At 42.2% G+C, this 14,565-nt stretch overlaps 1 protein-coding gene across 1 annotated transcript in view; it reads left to right on the top strand.

Moving 5' to 3' along the window:
- ITGB6 (integrin subunit beta 6) overlaps positions 1 to 9,499 on the top strand; it is a gene marked incomplete at both ends in the record, with an annotated part of 39,007 nt that extends 29,508 nt beyond the window's left edge. The window contains 2 exons of the mRNA XM_082484452.1: positions 7,333 to 7,499; positions 9,398 to 9,499. Coding sequence (XP_082340578.1) covers positions 7,333 to 7,499; positions 9,398 to 9,499 — 269 coding nt within the window. The remainder of the gene's footprint in view (positions 1 to 7,332; positions 7,500 to 9,397) is intronic.
- Positions 9,500 to 14,565: the final 5,066 nt, after the last annotated feature.

Raw genomic sequence — 14,565 nt, 5'->3', positions numbered from 1 at the left:
GAGCAGAATGAAGCCCCTGTAATCCAAAGGGAAATGGTGAGGGACCTGCTTCAGCACCTGGAGGTGCACAAATCTATGGGGCCAGATGGGATCCATCCAAGGGTACTGAAGGAGCTGGCGGAAGTGCTCACCGGCCCACTGTGCATCATTTATGAACAGTCCTGGATAACCGGGGAGGTCCCAGCTGACTGGAGGTTGGCAAATGTGACACCCATCCATAAGAAGGGCCGGAAGGAGGATCCAGGGAACTACAGGCCAGTCAGTCTGACATCGGTGCCTGGGAAGGTCATGGAGCAGATCATCCTCAGTGCCATCACACGGCACATGCAAGAGAACAGGGTGATCAGGCCCAGTCAGCATGGGTTTGTGAAAGCAGGTCATGCCTGTCAAACCTGATCTCCTTCTATGACAAGGTGACCCACTTGGTGGACGAGGGAAAAGCTGTGGATGTTATCTATCTGGATTTTTGCAAGGCTTTTGACACCGTTTCCCATAGCATTCTCCTGGAGAAACTGGCTGCTCATGGCCTGGACAGGTATACTCTTCGTTGGGTAAAAAACTGGCTGGATGGCCGTGTCCAGAGAGTGGTGGTAAATGGAGTTAAATCCAGTTGGTGTCCAGTCACGAGTGGTGACCCCAGGGATCGGTGCTGGGGCCCGTTCTCTTTAATATCTTTATCAACGATCTGGATGAGGGGATCAAATGCACCCTCAGTAAGTTCGCAGACGACACTAAACTAGGGGGGCGTGTTGATCTGCTTGAGGGTAGATTGGCTCTGCAGAGGGATCTGGACAGGCTGGACAGATGGGCTGAGGCCAATGGTATGAGGTTCAACAAGGCCAAGTGTCAGGTCCTGCACTTGGGTCACAACAACCCCATGCAGCGCTACAGACTGGGGGCGGAGTGGCTCGAAAGCTGCCTGGCAGAAAAGGACCTGGGGGTGTTGGTGGACAACCGGCTGAGCATGAGCCAGCAGTGTGCCCAGGCAGCCAAGAAGGCCAACACCATCCTGGCCTGCATCAGGAATAGTGTGGTGAGCCGGACTAGGGAAGTAATCATCCCCCTGTATTCGGCACTGGTGAGGCCTCACCTCGAGTACTGTGTTCAGTTTTGGGCCCCTCACTACAGGTGAGGTGTTGGAGTGTGTCCAGAGAAGGGCTACAAAGCTGGTGAAGGGTCTGGAGGACAAACCTTATGAGGAATGACTGAGGGATCTGGGGTTGTTTAGCCTGGAGAAGAGGAGGCTGAGGGGAGACCTTATCACCCTCTACAACTACCTGAAAGGAGGTTTTAGAGAGATGGGAGCTGACCTCTTCTCCCTGGTGACAAGTGATAGGACAAGAGGAAACGGGTTCAAGTTATGTCAGGGCAGGTTTAGATTGGATATTAGGAAGCATTTTTTCACTGAAAGGGTTATTAAACATTGGAATAAGCTGCCCAGAGAGGTGGTGGATTCACCATCCCTGGAGGTGTTTAAGAAAAGGGTAGATGAGGTGCTTAGGGACATGGTTTAGAAGTGGTGGTGTTTTTATCAGGGTAGGTTAATGGTTGGACTTGATGATCTTAAAGGTCCCTTCCAACCTCACTGATTTTATGATTCTATGATTCTTTGTGTAGCATTTCTTTAGCATCCATGCGAGAACAAAAGTGGTTTCACTGCGAAAAAAAAGCAGCTTCTACCATAAGAACAGTAGTCTGGTTTTATATAGGCTAATATTACTGCAAAGGTGGTTGTAACAAAGGCTAGTTTACTTTGTAAACTACACCCCTAAGACTCAAGAATTTAAGGGTAAACCGCTGATAAAAATTATCTTTATTAATTATCTTTATTAAATACATTTACTGTACATTTAAGTAAATTTGGGGGGGGGAAAAAAAGTGAAAGAAATATCGTAAGCAAGGCATAGTTCATTAACTTATGTGTAGTGGCCCTCCTACAAGTCTATGATAACCAGCTTCGCTGTCATCTGCTGTTCTACTCCTGAGCCTTGAAACTATGTGCCATGGTGGTTGTGATGCATGCGAATGTGACTGGAGATGAGACCTCCAATAATGGTCTAGAAATTAATTTCATTTGTGGAACCAAATTGAAGATGGCACCAGTAGCCAGAGCGTTAACTCATTGCCCAAACCAAACTCCATCAATTAGTTAAACCATAACATTAAGCAAAAAATTAAGTGAAATACAATCCCTGTAAGCCAAATGAGATCAAAATGAATTTTCAATGTCCTTAAACCATGGTTCAGCAGAAAACTTTGTAAAATAGTAGCATTCAGTGATTTTCATGAGTAATAATTCTTAATATTACAATAATCAACTTTGTGTTTTGGTGAAGCTAAAATTTCAGTTTTAATTTTGACTCTGAAGTATTGTGTGATTAAATTTATTGCAGAATTTGAAATGCAAAATTCCTTCAAATTGTTCAGTACAATCTTTTCAGGAAGTCTAATGGATTTTTTTTTCTCATTGTTTTTGTGAGTGAAATGAAATTTCCTTCTTTTTTTCGATATCATCAATGTCTTTACTTTGATACAGATCTCACTAGAAGTCTTTTCCTCTGCAACACACTCTATATCAGTCAGTTGAAGTAGAGCTTCAGCTGTAACATTGTAAAGTTTATATTCTTGTCAACCTATGCCTATTTTTTAGAATTATAACGACACACATTTGATAATAATTTTATAACTTTTCAGGATCTGGGTCTGTATCCAGCAGCTGCTAATCAACACAGTAAAAGAGCAGTGGAAGAAGTTAGCAATTGATTACTTTAAACATTTTAATGTAATATTTTTCAGCCAGTTTCACAAATCCTTTAGCAGGTGTCATGGCTTCAGTTGGGACAGTTAACTTTTTTATTAGCAGCTGGTATAATGCTATGGTTTGGATTCGGGATGAGAAATACTTTTGATAGTGCACTGGTGGTTTTAGTTGTCACTAAAGTGTGTGGAGTGTGTTGAGGATAACTTCCTGACACAGCTGGTAAGGGAGGCAACTAGGGAAGGTGCCCTGATGGACCTGTTGTTTGTAAACACAGAAGGAGTTGTGGGGGATGTGGTGGCTTGGGGCCATCTTGGGCATAGTGATCATGAAAAGACAGAGTTTTCGTTTCTTGGAGAAGCAAGGAGGAGGGTCAGCAAAACTGCCTCCTTGAACTTCTGGAGGGCAGACTTTGGTCTTTTCAGGGGCCTGGTTGACAGAGTCCATTGGGATGCAGTCCTCAAGGGCAAAGGAGTCCAGGAAGGCTGAGCGATCTTCAAGAAGGAAGTCTTAAAGGCACAGGAGTAGGCCGTCCCCATGTGCCAAAAAATGAGCTGTTGGGAAAAAAGACCAGCCTGGCTGAACAGAGAACTATGGTTGCAACTCAGGGATAAAAAGAAGAATTTATGGCCTTTGGAAGAAAGGGTAGGCCACTCATGAGGACTATAAAGGTGTTGTGAGGCTACGTAGGGAGAAAATTAGAAGGGTCAAAGCCTACCTAGAACTTAGTCTGGTTTCTGATGTTAAGGACAATAAAAAAAAAGCTTCTATAAATACATCAGCAATAAAAGGAGGACTACGGATTAGATGGGGACGGAAACATAGTGACCAAGGATGAGGAAAAGGCTGAGGTACTTAATGCCTTCTTTGCCTCAGTCTTTAGTAGTAGAACCAATTGCTCCCTGAGCTAGCATATAGGGACAGCGAGCAGAATGAAACCCCCATAATCCATGGGGAAATGGTGAGTGACCTGCTACAGCACTTAGACGTGCACAAGTCTATGTGGCCAGATGGGATCCACCCAAGTGTGCTGAGGGAGCTGGCAGAAGTGCTTACCAAGCCACTCTTCCATCATTTATCAGCACTCCTGGCTGGGGAGGTCCCAGTTGACTGGAGGTTAGCAAATGTGATGCTCATCCACAAGAAGGGCCAAAAGGTGGATCTGGGGAACTACAGGCCTGTCAGTCTGACCTCAGCGCCTGGGAAGGTTTTGGAACAGATCATCCTGAGTGCCATTATGCGACACATGCAGGACAACCAGGTCATCAGGCCCAGTCAGCACGGGTCCTGCTTGACAAACCTGATCTCCTTCTGTGACAAGGTGACCTGCTTAGTGGATGAGGGAAAGGTTGTGAATGTTGTTTACCCAGACTTCAGTAAAGACTTTGACACCATTTCCACAGCATTCTCCTGGAGAAACTGGCTGCTCGTGGCTTGGATGGGTGTACTCTTTGCTGGGTAAAAAACTGGCTGGTAGGCTGGGCGCAAAGAATAGTCGTGAATGGAGTTAAATCCAGTTGGTGGACAGTCACAAGTGATGTTCCCCAGGGCTCAGTACTGGGGCCAGTCCTGTTTAATATCTTTATCAACGACCTGGACAAGGGGATCAAGTGCACCCTCAGTAAGTTTGCAGATGACACCAAGTTGGGTGGGAGTGTTGATCTGCTGAGGGTAGGAAGACACTACAGAGGGATCTGGACAGGCTGGATCGATGGTCCGAGGCCAATGGTATGAGTTTCAACAAGACCAAGTGCCAGGTCCTGCACTTGGGTCACAACAACCCCTGCCAATGCTACAGGCCTGGAGAAGAGTGGCTGGAAAGCTGCCTGGTGGAAAAAGACCTGAGGGTATTGGCCAACAGCTGGCTTAATATGAGCCAGCAGTGTGCCCAGGTGGCCAAGAAGGCCAATGGCATCCTGGCCTGTACGAAGAATAGTGTGGTGAGCAGGGCTAGGGATGTAATCGTCCCCCTCTACTCGGCACTGGTGAGGCCCCACCTCATGTACTGTGTTCAGTTTTGGGCCCCTCACTACAAGAAAGACACTGAGATTCTGGAGTGTGTCCAGAGAAGGGCAACAAAGCTGGTGAGGGGTCTAGAGAACAAGTCTTATGAGGAACAGCTGAGGGAACTGGGGTTGTTTAGCCTGGAGAAAAGGAGGCTGAGGGGAGACCTTATTGCTCTCTACAAATACCTGAAAGGTGGTTGTAGCAAGGTGGTGGTGGTGGGGGGGATTGGTCTCTTCTCCCAAGTAACAAGAGATAGGACAAAAGAAAAAGACCTCAAGTTGCACCAGGGAAGGTTTAGGATGGATATAGGAAAAATTTCTTCACAGAAAGGGTTATGAAACGTTGGACCAGGCTTCCCAGGGAAGTGGTGGAATCACCATCCCTAGAAGTATTTAAAAGATGTGTAGACATGGTGCTTAGGGACATGGTTTAGTGGTGGTTTTCATAGAATCATAGAATAGTTTAGGTTGGAAGGGACCTTGAACATTACTGAGTTCCAACTCCCCTGCCATGGGCAGGGACACCTCCCACTAAACCAGGTTGCCCATGCAACCAGGCCTTAAACACCTCCAGGGATGGAGTTTCCACAGCTTCTCTGGGCAAACTGTTTCAGTGCCTCACCACCTTCACAGTGAAAAATTTCTTCCTAATATGTAGGTGACCCTGGTCTGGTAGGGGGGTTGGACTAGATGATCTCCAGAGGTCCCTTCCAACCCTGACCATTCTGTGATTCTGCGATTCTGATATCTAATTAGATATCTAATCTAAATCTCTCCTCTTCCAGTTTGAAGCCATTTCCCCTCGTCCTATTACTACACGCCCTAGTAAAAAGTCCTTCCCCAGCACTCCTGTAGGCCCCCTTTAAGTACTTGAAGGCCGCTATAAGGTCTCCCCAGAGCCTTCTCTTCTCCAGGCTGAACAACCCCACCTCTCTCAGCCTGTCCTCATAGGAGAGGTGCTCCAGCCCTCTGATCATCATCATCGCCCTCCTCTGGACCCGCTCCAACAGGTCCATGTCTTTCCTGTGTTGGGGGCTCCAGAGCTGGACAGAGTACTCCAGGTGGGGTCTTACCAGAACAGAGTAGAGGGGCAGAATCACCTCCCTTGACCTGCTGGCCACACTTCTTCTGATGCAGCCCAGGATACGCCTGGCATTCTGGGCTGCGATCACACATTGCCAGCTCATGTTGAGCTTCTCATCAATCAGCACACCCAGGTCCTTCTCCTCAGAGCTGCTCTTGATCCATTCTCCACCAAGCCTGTATTTGTGCTTGGGATTGCCCCAACCCACATGTAGGACTTTGCACTCGGCCTTGTTGAACTGCATGAGGTTGGCATAGGCCCACCTCTGCAGCCTGTCCAGGTCCCTCTGGATGGCATCCCTTCCCTCCAGCATGTCTACCTCACCACTCAGCTTGGTATCATTGGCAAACTTGCTGATGGTGCACTCAACCCCACTGTCCATGTCGCCAACAAAGATGTTGAACAGGACAGGTTCCAGTACTGCCCCCTGAGGAATGCCATTCGTCACTGCTCTCCACTTGGACATCGAGCTGTTGACAACAAGAGTGCGACCGTCCAGCCAGTTCTTTATCCACCGAGTGGTCCATCTGTCGAATCCATGTCTTTCCAATTTAGAGATCAGGATATCGTGTGGGACAGTGTCAAATGCTTTGCACAAGTCTAGGTAGATGACATCAGTTGTTCTTCCCTTGTCCAGTACCGCTGTAACCCCCTTGTAGAAGACCACCAAATTTTTCAGGCATGATTTGCCCTTGGTGAAGCCCTGTTGGCTGCTCCTAATCACCTCCTTCTTTTCCATGTGCCTTAACAGAGTTTCCAGGACGATCTGCAGTTTTGGCAGTGTTAGGTTGATGGTTCGACTTGATGATCTTAAAGGTCACTTCCAACCTAGAAAATTCTATATTTCTAAGCTCTCAAGGCCTTTTCTGCTCCTCACACCGCCCCACCAGCAAGTAGGCTGGGCGTACAAAGGAAGTTGGGAGGGGACACAGCCAGGACAGCTGACCCCAACTGACCAATGGGATATTCCATGCCATATGACATCATGCTCAGTATACAAAGCTGTGAGAAGAAGATGGAAGAGGGGGGGGGACATTCAGAGTGATGGTGTTTGTCTCCCCAAGTAACCGTTCTGTGTGACGGAGCCCTGCTTTCCTGGGGATGGCTGAAGACCTGCCTGCTGATGGGAAGCAGTGAATTTTGCTTTGCTTTGCTTGTGCACGCGGCTTTTGCTCTACCTATTAAACTGTCTTTATCTCACCCATGAGTTTTTTCTCACTTTTACTCTACCAGTTCTCTCCCCCATCCCAGCTCAGGGGGTGAGCAAGCGGCTGCGTGGTTCTAGTTGCTGGCTGGGGTTAAACCATGACGGTAGGTTAGCAGGAGGGAAATAATATGGACTTGAAGGAAAAGGCACGCACAGCTCCCAGCATATGAGAAGCCCGGCATGCTTCTTGGCTATTGTTAATTGCCTAAAATTTACTGATTGGATATCCATAGTCATAATTGTTTTTTTTTTCTCCCAAAAAATCTTGTTTCCACAGATTGTCCACAGCTTCCAAATATTCCAATGATAATGGTGGGTGTCACCCTTGCTATCCTTCTCATTGGCATTGTTTTACTTTGTATATGGAAATTACTGGTGTCAGTTCAAGACCGAAAAGAGGTGGCCAAGTTTGAAGCAGAAAAATCAAAAGTGAAATGGCAAACGGTATGTTAAATGCATTAATTTTATATGAGGCTCTTTAATTTGGTTGCATGATGCACAGCTGCCTTTAAAATTCTATTTGTGTCTTGGTTTCGTTGTTTTAAAAGGGTAGGTTTTACTGGTAGATTTGTACTACAGTTAGTATTCTACGAAGTAAGATTACAATTTTTTAGGGATGACAAGTAGCTAGAGTTCAATCTCCTGGTTTCATTTCTTCCACATGTAAAATCATTTAGATAACATTTTTTATTAGTTGTTTTTTAATCAGTACCTCGCCTTGGATTAATCTCAGCAAAGTTGTTTGCTGCCAATGTAATCATCAGGGGTGTACCCCTCTTCCCAGAAACAGAGCCCGTTTTAGGAAAGAGAGATTATTGATGGTAGCTGTCACGATGAGAGTCCACTTACACAGAGGAGCAATGAATGTAAGCTGTCTAAAATGTAGGTAAAAGGACAGAGGAATTCAGGTCTTACCTTCTATCTATAGCTTGCACATGTCTAATGCAAGCTTATACCACATGTTCCCTTTTCTTCTTTCCTTTCTGCCTTTGACTTTTTTGCTCTTCTGCAAAAATTTTAAGACTTCTGAGGCTCTTTGGAAAAAAGCATGTTGAGTAAGCGTTTCTGGTGGGTGTCAGAAGGACAGGCTGCCCTTCACCCGGCTCCATTCTTGTACAAAGCCCTGTGATTGCAACATTTCTGCAAGGATGGACGCTGATGGCTTTTCAGCTTTTGAGATGGCAAAAATCAGTTACTTACAGGCAAGGCCACTTGAGAATGTTTTCTTAATCGTTTGGGAGAGCTACATATAGTAAGAGGGAAGGATATGCTTGATAGAAGCACTTTAATTTTCTTTTCTGTTGCAAGAGGAAATGATAGGAAAGGTATGAGGAGAGGCCAGGATAAATAGTGCAGGTGGGACCTGTCCTTCTCCCAAGGCATGGTAGTCTGTGGGGCTCAAGCAAGAGGACCATGACAAGTCACATCTCACCACTGAGACACTATCTGTGTTTTTAGAATGATCCAACCACAACATCTAATACACAGATTATATTGGAAGTATTTGATAAAGTATTGTTTGATGATGTGCATTACTCTAATTTGGAGGCAGATGCAAAGGGAAGCATGTTTCTGACCCTACTGGTTTGTGCTGTCTCATAGAGACCAGTCTCAATTTCAGTGGCCTGGAATATAAGCGTGCTCCTGAGGGCTACTCTAAAACGATCAAAGGTACAAAATTACTTCTGCACAAAGAACAGACCAAAAGTCCTCACTGGGGAAAAGAAATGGTGGGAGGACAGTGTGATATGGGACTTTAAAATTATGACTGGAGAAACTGAAGATGAGACATTTGTTCACCGACTTGTCTCATACAAGTACAGTGAGATAGCAGGCTCCAAAGAAACCAGAAAACGTAATTACACAACACTTAGTTAAGGCATAGGATTTATTTCCAAAGATATTCTACATGATTACTGTTTGCATGGACTCAAAGTGTCTATAGACAAACCCATAGGAGGAGGACATCCCCCTGACCCAGGAAGTTTGTGAGATGTGTGTCAGCTTTTCCACAGACAGCCTGCATCACTCGCTGTTGGGAATGAATTGCTGGGCCAAGCAGAGGTCTGGCCCGAGTTTCTCACAAAGTAGAGCACAAATCATCTTCTCCTGCACACTGGGAAGCAGAGCGGTACTAGCTGGTGCATGTACAACCTGCATTGTAACACTGGGTCAGGCATCATGGATCGAAGTGATGCCTTTGCTTGAAGAGGTGTGTTCAAGTGTTCAAGGCAGTGGCATGCAGCTACAGCTGCTTGCAGCTGAAGCAATGGCAAGATGAGTTAAACTCTGCATGACTCCATTTCTTCTGTTTTTGTTTTTGGTTTTTTTTTTTTTTTCAGGAAACAAATCCACTGTACAGAGGCTCAACAACCACTTTTAAAAATGTAACTTACAAGAACCAAGAAAAGCAAAAAGGGACCATGGCTGCGGGTTTCTATTAGCAGCTCCGACACTACAAACTTACTTTTACTGGCAGACAATCTAAAACCACTTGTTTCTTCTCAGCTGATTATGTGGTATTCGTTTGCATGTTGCAGTGGTATAATCATTCTGTTAGAGAAAATATATCTTGTGTTGGGAAAATTATAGATAGCGTATTAGTGGTAAAGGTTACTAGAAATATTTAAAAACCCAGCTTTAATAGTAAAGCCCCCATCTTAAAAAAATAGCATCACAAATGTTTTTGTCATCAATACTGAGGATTAAAATTATCATATGTAAGCCTATTTTTGTGAAATCAGGTATACACAGTGAGCTGTATACTACTTTGTTCATACACACAGTCCCATATATTTGTGTTTAGGAATGTATTTGTACCAGTTTATTTGGTGGGCTGGTTTAAATTCAAAAAAGATAATCTTTTCATGAATGTTGCTTAAGTTACTGAGGTTAGAGGTTCCTCATATCACCTGTGTGACTGAGTAATTTTTCGTCTGAAACAAGTAGTGTTATTACCTATCTTCTGTGTATCTAAGGTATACAGAAACATCTCCTCTCTAACTCTTCTTTCTTGTCCTGTTTCCCCTTTCTTTGTTGCTGTTTGATGTCCTTTAAGAACTCAGTCCCTGGGGTTATCTCAGGGAAAGTTACATCAATCCTTTACTCACTTGCAGAGTTGTTTCCTGCTCCAGGCATAGACTGCTTTTATTTATTTTTTTTTCTCTTTCCTTTAAATTCTAGTAGAGAGGATCCAGAGCAAAAGAGGACTATTTGTAAATGAGAGACTCCAGTAGAGAAACTTTACACCAGAGGGTTACCAGAACTCCATTTCACCATTTACATCCTGTTTAGGCACTCAAAATAAACCTCACACGCTGGACCATTACGTGAACTGTTGCAGGAGCCCTTTACATGCAGGAAAACTTCACGCACAAAGACTCAGTATCACACACAAAGACAGTACTCTTCTGTTGATATATCCAAAATTGTGAGGTTCTTTCAATGCCCAGCAGCCAAACCATTTATTCATGTGTGAAATAATGCATTCAGTAATTTGGGGCCAGTTTTGGTGTTGTTTTTTTTTTAATCAAACTAAGCAACAAATAGATCTATGGATTCCACTTCCTATTCATTTCTATGACATTAATGAGGATTTTACAATATCAGTTTTAGCTAGTTACTAATGACTTGCCATAAATTCTTAAATTGTAATGCTGTTAGCATGCACAGCACGAGGAAAAAAAAAAAAGCCCCAACAAAATCAGCTAATATGCTGGCATAAAAAATTACAACGTTGGGCTATTTTAAGCTAACAATAATTTACTTTACTTTTTAATATCATTTTTCCTCTGCGTTTTTTAGTACTCCGGAACAGATGGTAAAAATGTACATACAAATGTACTTACAAAAGAAGACTTAGAAACCAAAGGTACGTTGACACAGCCACAGACAAACAATAACGAACATTCCCTATGGTAAATAATATACCTGATCTAAAAAATTCAATGTCCATTTTGTAACAAATATTTACAAAGTCTGTGCAACTTCAGTCTCTATATCCTCTACGGTTCCTGGATGCGAGACTGATCTGTTAGCTAGCTCTGACCCATGCCTGTTTTAGGGCCTGATCCAAAGCCTACTGGAGTCAATGGCTACAGATGAGGATCTAGTTTCAGTGAAACTATTAGTTTTGGTTTACAAAGATTGTTTTGTTTAAACAAACTGGTTAATAATGTCTATTAATGGATTAGAACCTATAGTATATATTTCTGTGCAAAGCGAAATAAACAGTATCAGATGCCTTTGGAAAGAAGGTGATGCTATAACCTTGTACTAAATTCAAAATGATTGCAGTGTGAAGGAAATTATGGCTGTCATTAAACCTGAACAGATTAATTACAGGTTCACATCTGTACTCTTCAGTATTCCTGCATATCTCATAGTGGAAACTGTGCACAGACAAAAGCTTGCATCCGCAGCCCTTCCAACTGCTAGACTCCCACAGATGTCAGTGCAAGTTACATGTGGGACCAAATCCCATTTTCCTGGCACGTGGATAAACTCACAGGAGGCAAAGCTGGCCCCTGGATTCTGTCTCAGATTCCACATGGGTCAGGACAGCCTAAGGGACTAGGGAGATCTGGATTTAGCCCATGTGATTTATCTGTTACTCTTCTGTTTTTCATGTAGAAGTCATCAAATGACAAAATTTCTCTGAAAGAAATGAAAATATTTGTATTACTTTTAAAGTAATAAAAACCTGTACTGTTTATTAAATACCTTTTAAGTTCTGTTTCTGAGGAGGCTGATTCTGCTGCTCGATGTTAGGGCTGAAAGCCCTTCTTCTCTAGGTCACCCATTTCAATATTGAAATACATTTCAGTATTCAAATGTTATTAACAAAGTGGTGTTCATATTTCACATGAAACATTTGGTGGTCTACATTCCCTGTTCCTACAGGAGATTTCATTTCACAAAGCTATTCACTCTTTTTCCATCACTTGCATCTTCTGATCACCAGCAAAGATCCAATTTGGTATGTAGACAATGTTTACAGTCCAATTAATCCTTTGAATTGTCAAAGATGTACAGAAATCAGGCGGTATATTTTTTCCATTTCCCTGCTGTGACTGACTGTACTATAAATGTTCTGTGCACCTTCAAAATCGTCAGGGTGGAAATCACTCAAATAACTAAGAATTCATCAGAAGAGAGAAAAAAGAAGGGCTCGGTGAGGAAGCTCTCTGTTATTGAGCAATATCCAAGAACTAGGCTCATTCATATGAGCCATTCTTTTAACAACATTAATTTAGATCATAAATTTTGACTAAACCCCCAGATTTCAAGAACTTTCAAGATCTTACTTGACACTCACCCTAGAAACAAGAGTGGTGTTCATCTTTTTTTTAATAACTATATTATTTTTATCTTGTAGCATTTGTACCAAAGTCCATTTTTTTTCTTTTTTTTTTTTTTTTTTTACTTTTCCTGCACTGAATTACAGGTGGGGTTTTGTGTGGTGAGTGGGATGAAAAAGTCTTTCTGCTGATTTTATGAATATTGTTTTGACCTGAGGCTGGACCTTGAGAGCGGCCAAAACATTTTTAATAATAATGCTTCTATTCACTGAAGAGTTAAACTAAATAAAAGAATAATCTTTAGCAAAATTATGGTGTTTGTGTATCTTTTACACCCGGTAGAATGGTAATTTCAGTACTGTATGTTAAATGGATAATTTTTCATTTGATTTGTAAAAGTTTCACGTTAACCTGTATTGTATATGTTCAGGCTGCATTCAACTTTATTTTGTAATATAGCTAGTGGGTAATAAGTCTGGGAACCAAGGCTCAGATGTCAAGTGCAATACTCTTCATGTGTTGTCTACCATTATGCACAAGGCCAAGTTTGTTTTGCAGTGGGCATTAGGGAAATATTGCTCCACAAAGCTTATTACACGCAATCTGAAAGTAAAGAAAGATCATTTTTTCTTTATCTGTTTGCCACAACTTGTTTCTGTAGAAAAGGAATTACTTAACTTTGAATAAAGATTGTAAAATTGAATGCATTTTTTCATATACTTCTATTGTTCTTCATTTTCCATTTCAGCATGTGTCTTTATCATTTTTTTCCCCATGGTTTGATTAATCTTAGCAAATTGCTCAAGCTTTGGCATAACCTAGAGCTAATTTTATAACTCTCCCCCCTTTTTAAGACAGCGCATGAGGTTTAACGAGTCTGGGTTTTCTTCTATTTGTGACCCTTTTGCTTCTCAAGGAAATGAGTTAATGGATGAATGCTCTAAGCAACCCATTTCTGGAACTCTGATTGATTACATGTGGCATTCTTTTATACAGTAATCCCTAAATTGCACAACTTGCTTAAAGATAAAGATCATTCATTGTGTAAGTGTAACAGCAGTAATATCTTTTGGGAAGTAGGTGGCAAAGTGTTTATTTTCTGTTTAATCTGCAAGTTATGTCTCTTTTTTTTTTTTTTCCCTCTAATGAAAAGTTGAGTATTTTGACATCTGCTCGTTTCCTGCTCTGAGGAAGGGAACATTCCTCTGCACCCTTGACAGCACTGTGTTTTAATTCTGTTGTATTCTCCAGGCACACAAGAAGATCTTGTTCTCTTGCATTTCACAGTGGATTGTGAAAACTGAAACGGATACAATTGCACAATGTATACTCATCACATGTAATGTAGAATGTATTCTATCCCCCAAAGTCTACACATTCGTTTGTTTGTTTGTTTGTTTTTAGGAACGGTTCATGCTTAGAAACTTTTCTTCTGTGATTTCACTGACATGCCTATCGGCTAATATTGACAGCAACAAAAGCACCATAATGACAGGTGGTGTAGATAAATACAAGGCTTTGGCTTTTCAAGGATCTTGGTAGATGTGAACTTTGTTTCTTGAAGCTGACTCAGTCTCTCTCTTCTACCAGTTGTCACGCAAAAGCAGAGAGAACCAAAAACTGAAATTCATTGCAACTCATGCTATTTACACTACAGTTTATATTTATTTTTAATCAAATTGGATAATTTAAAGTCATTTCAAGACATTTCTGTATTCAGATAGATGAAGTTCTTAAAGCATGATGTATTTTTTCAAATGCCTTTTTCCACAGGTTAACTTTTCTCAACGGTGGGTTTTTTCATTACTGTTTCCAGATTTGGAATAGGTAGGAGTGTAAATAAAACCAAGGTCTTTATGTGTGAAGAAACAGGAAATTTCTATTTAGTGTTCAGCAGTTGGATGTTACCTGTGTTTGGAAAAGTGTGTACAACCAACTTCAGGTTTCAAAGTTACTAACTCAGTTCAAAGGCAAATTGTATCTCCTGTTGATCTTCTTAGGTGAGAGGTTAAAACTTGCTTTCACTGAAACTCTTGGCTGACTTACTTAAAAACCAGACCTATAATTATAGTATAATTACCATGTAACAAACTCTCAGTTGCTTCTATTTTAGGATACGGTAGATTTGAAAAGGAACAGATATGAAAAAAAAAAAAAAAAGGAAAGAACAAAAAAAATACCCCAATCCCCAATCCAAACAAGGGTGGGGG

This window comes from Vanellus vanellus, assembly GCF_965231255.1.
Source record: "Vanellus vanellus genome assembly, chromosome: 5".
Lineage (NCBI taxonomy): Eukaryota > Metazoa > Chordata > Aves > Charadriiformes > Charadriidae > Vanellus > Vanellus vanellus.
Note: the sequence above shows the minus strand (reverse complement) of the source record. Positions and strands in the feature narration are given on the sequence as shown.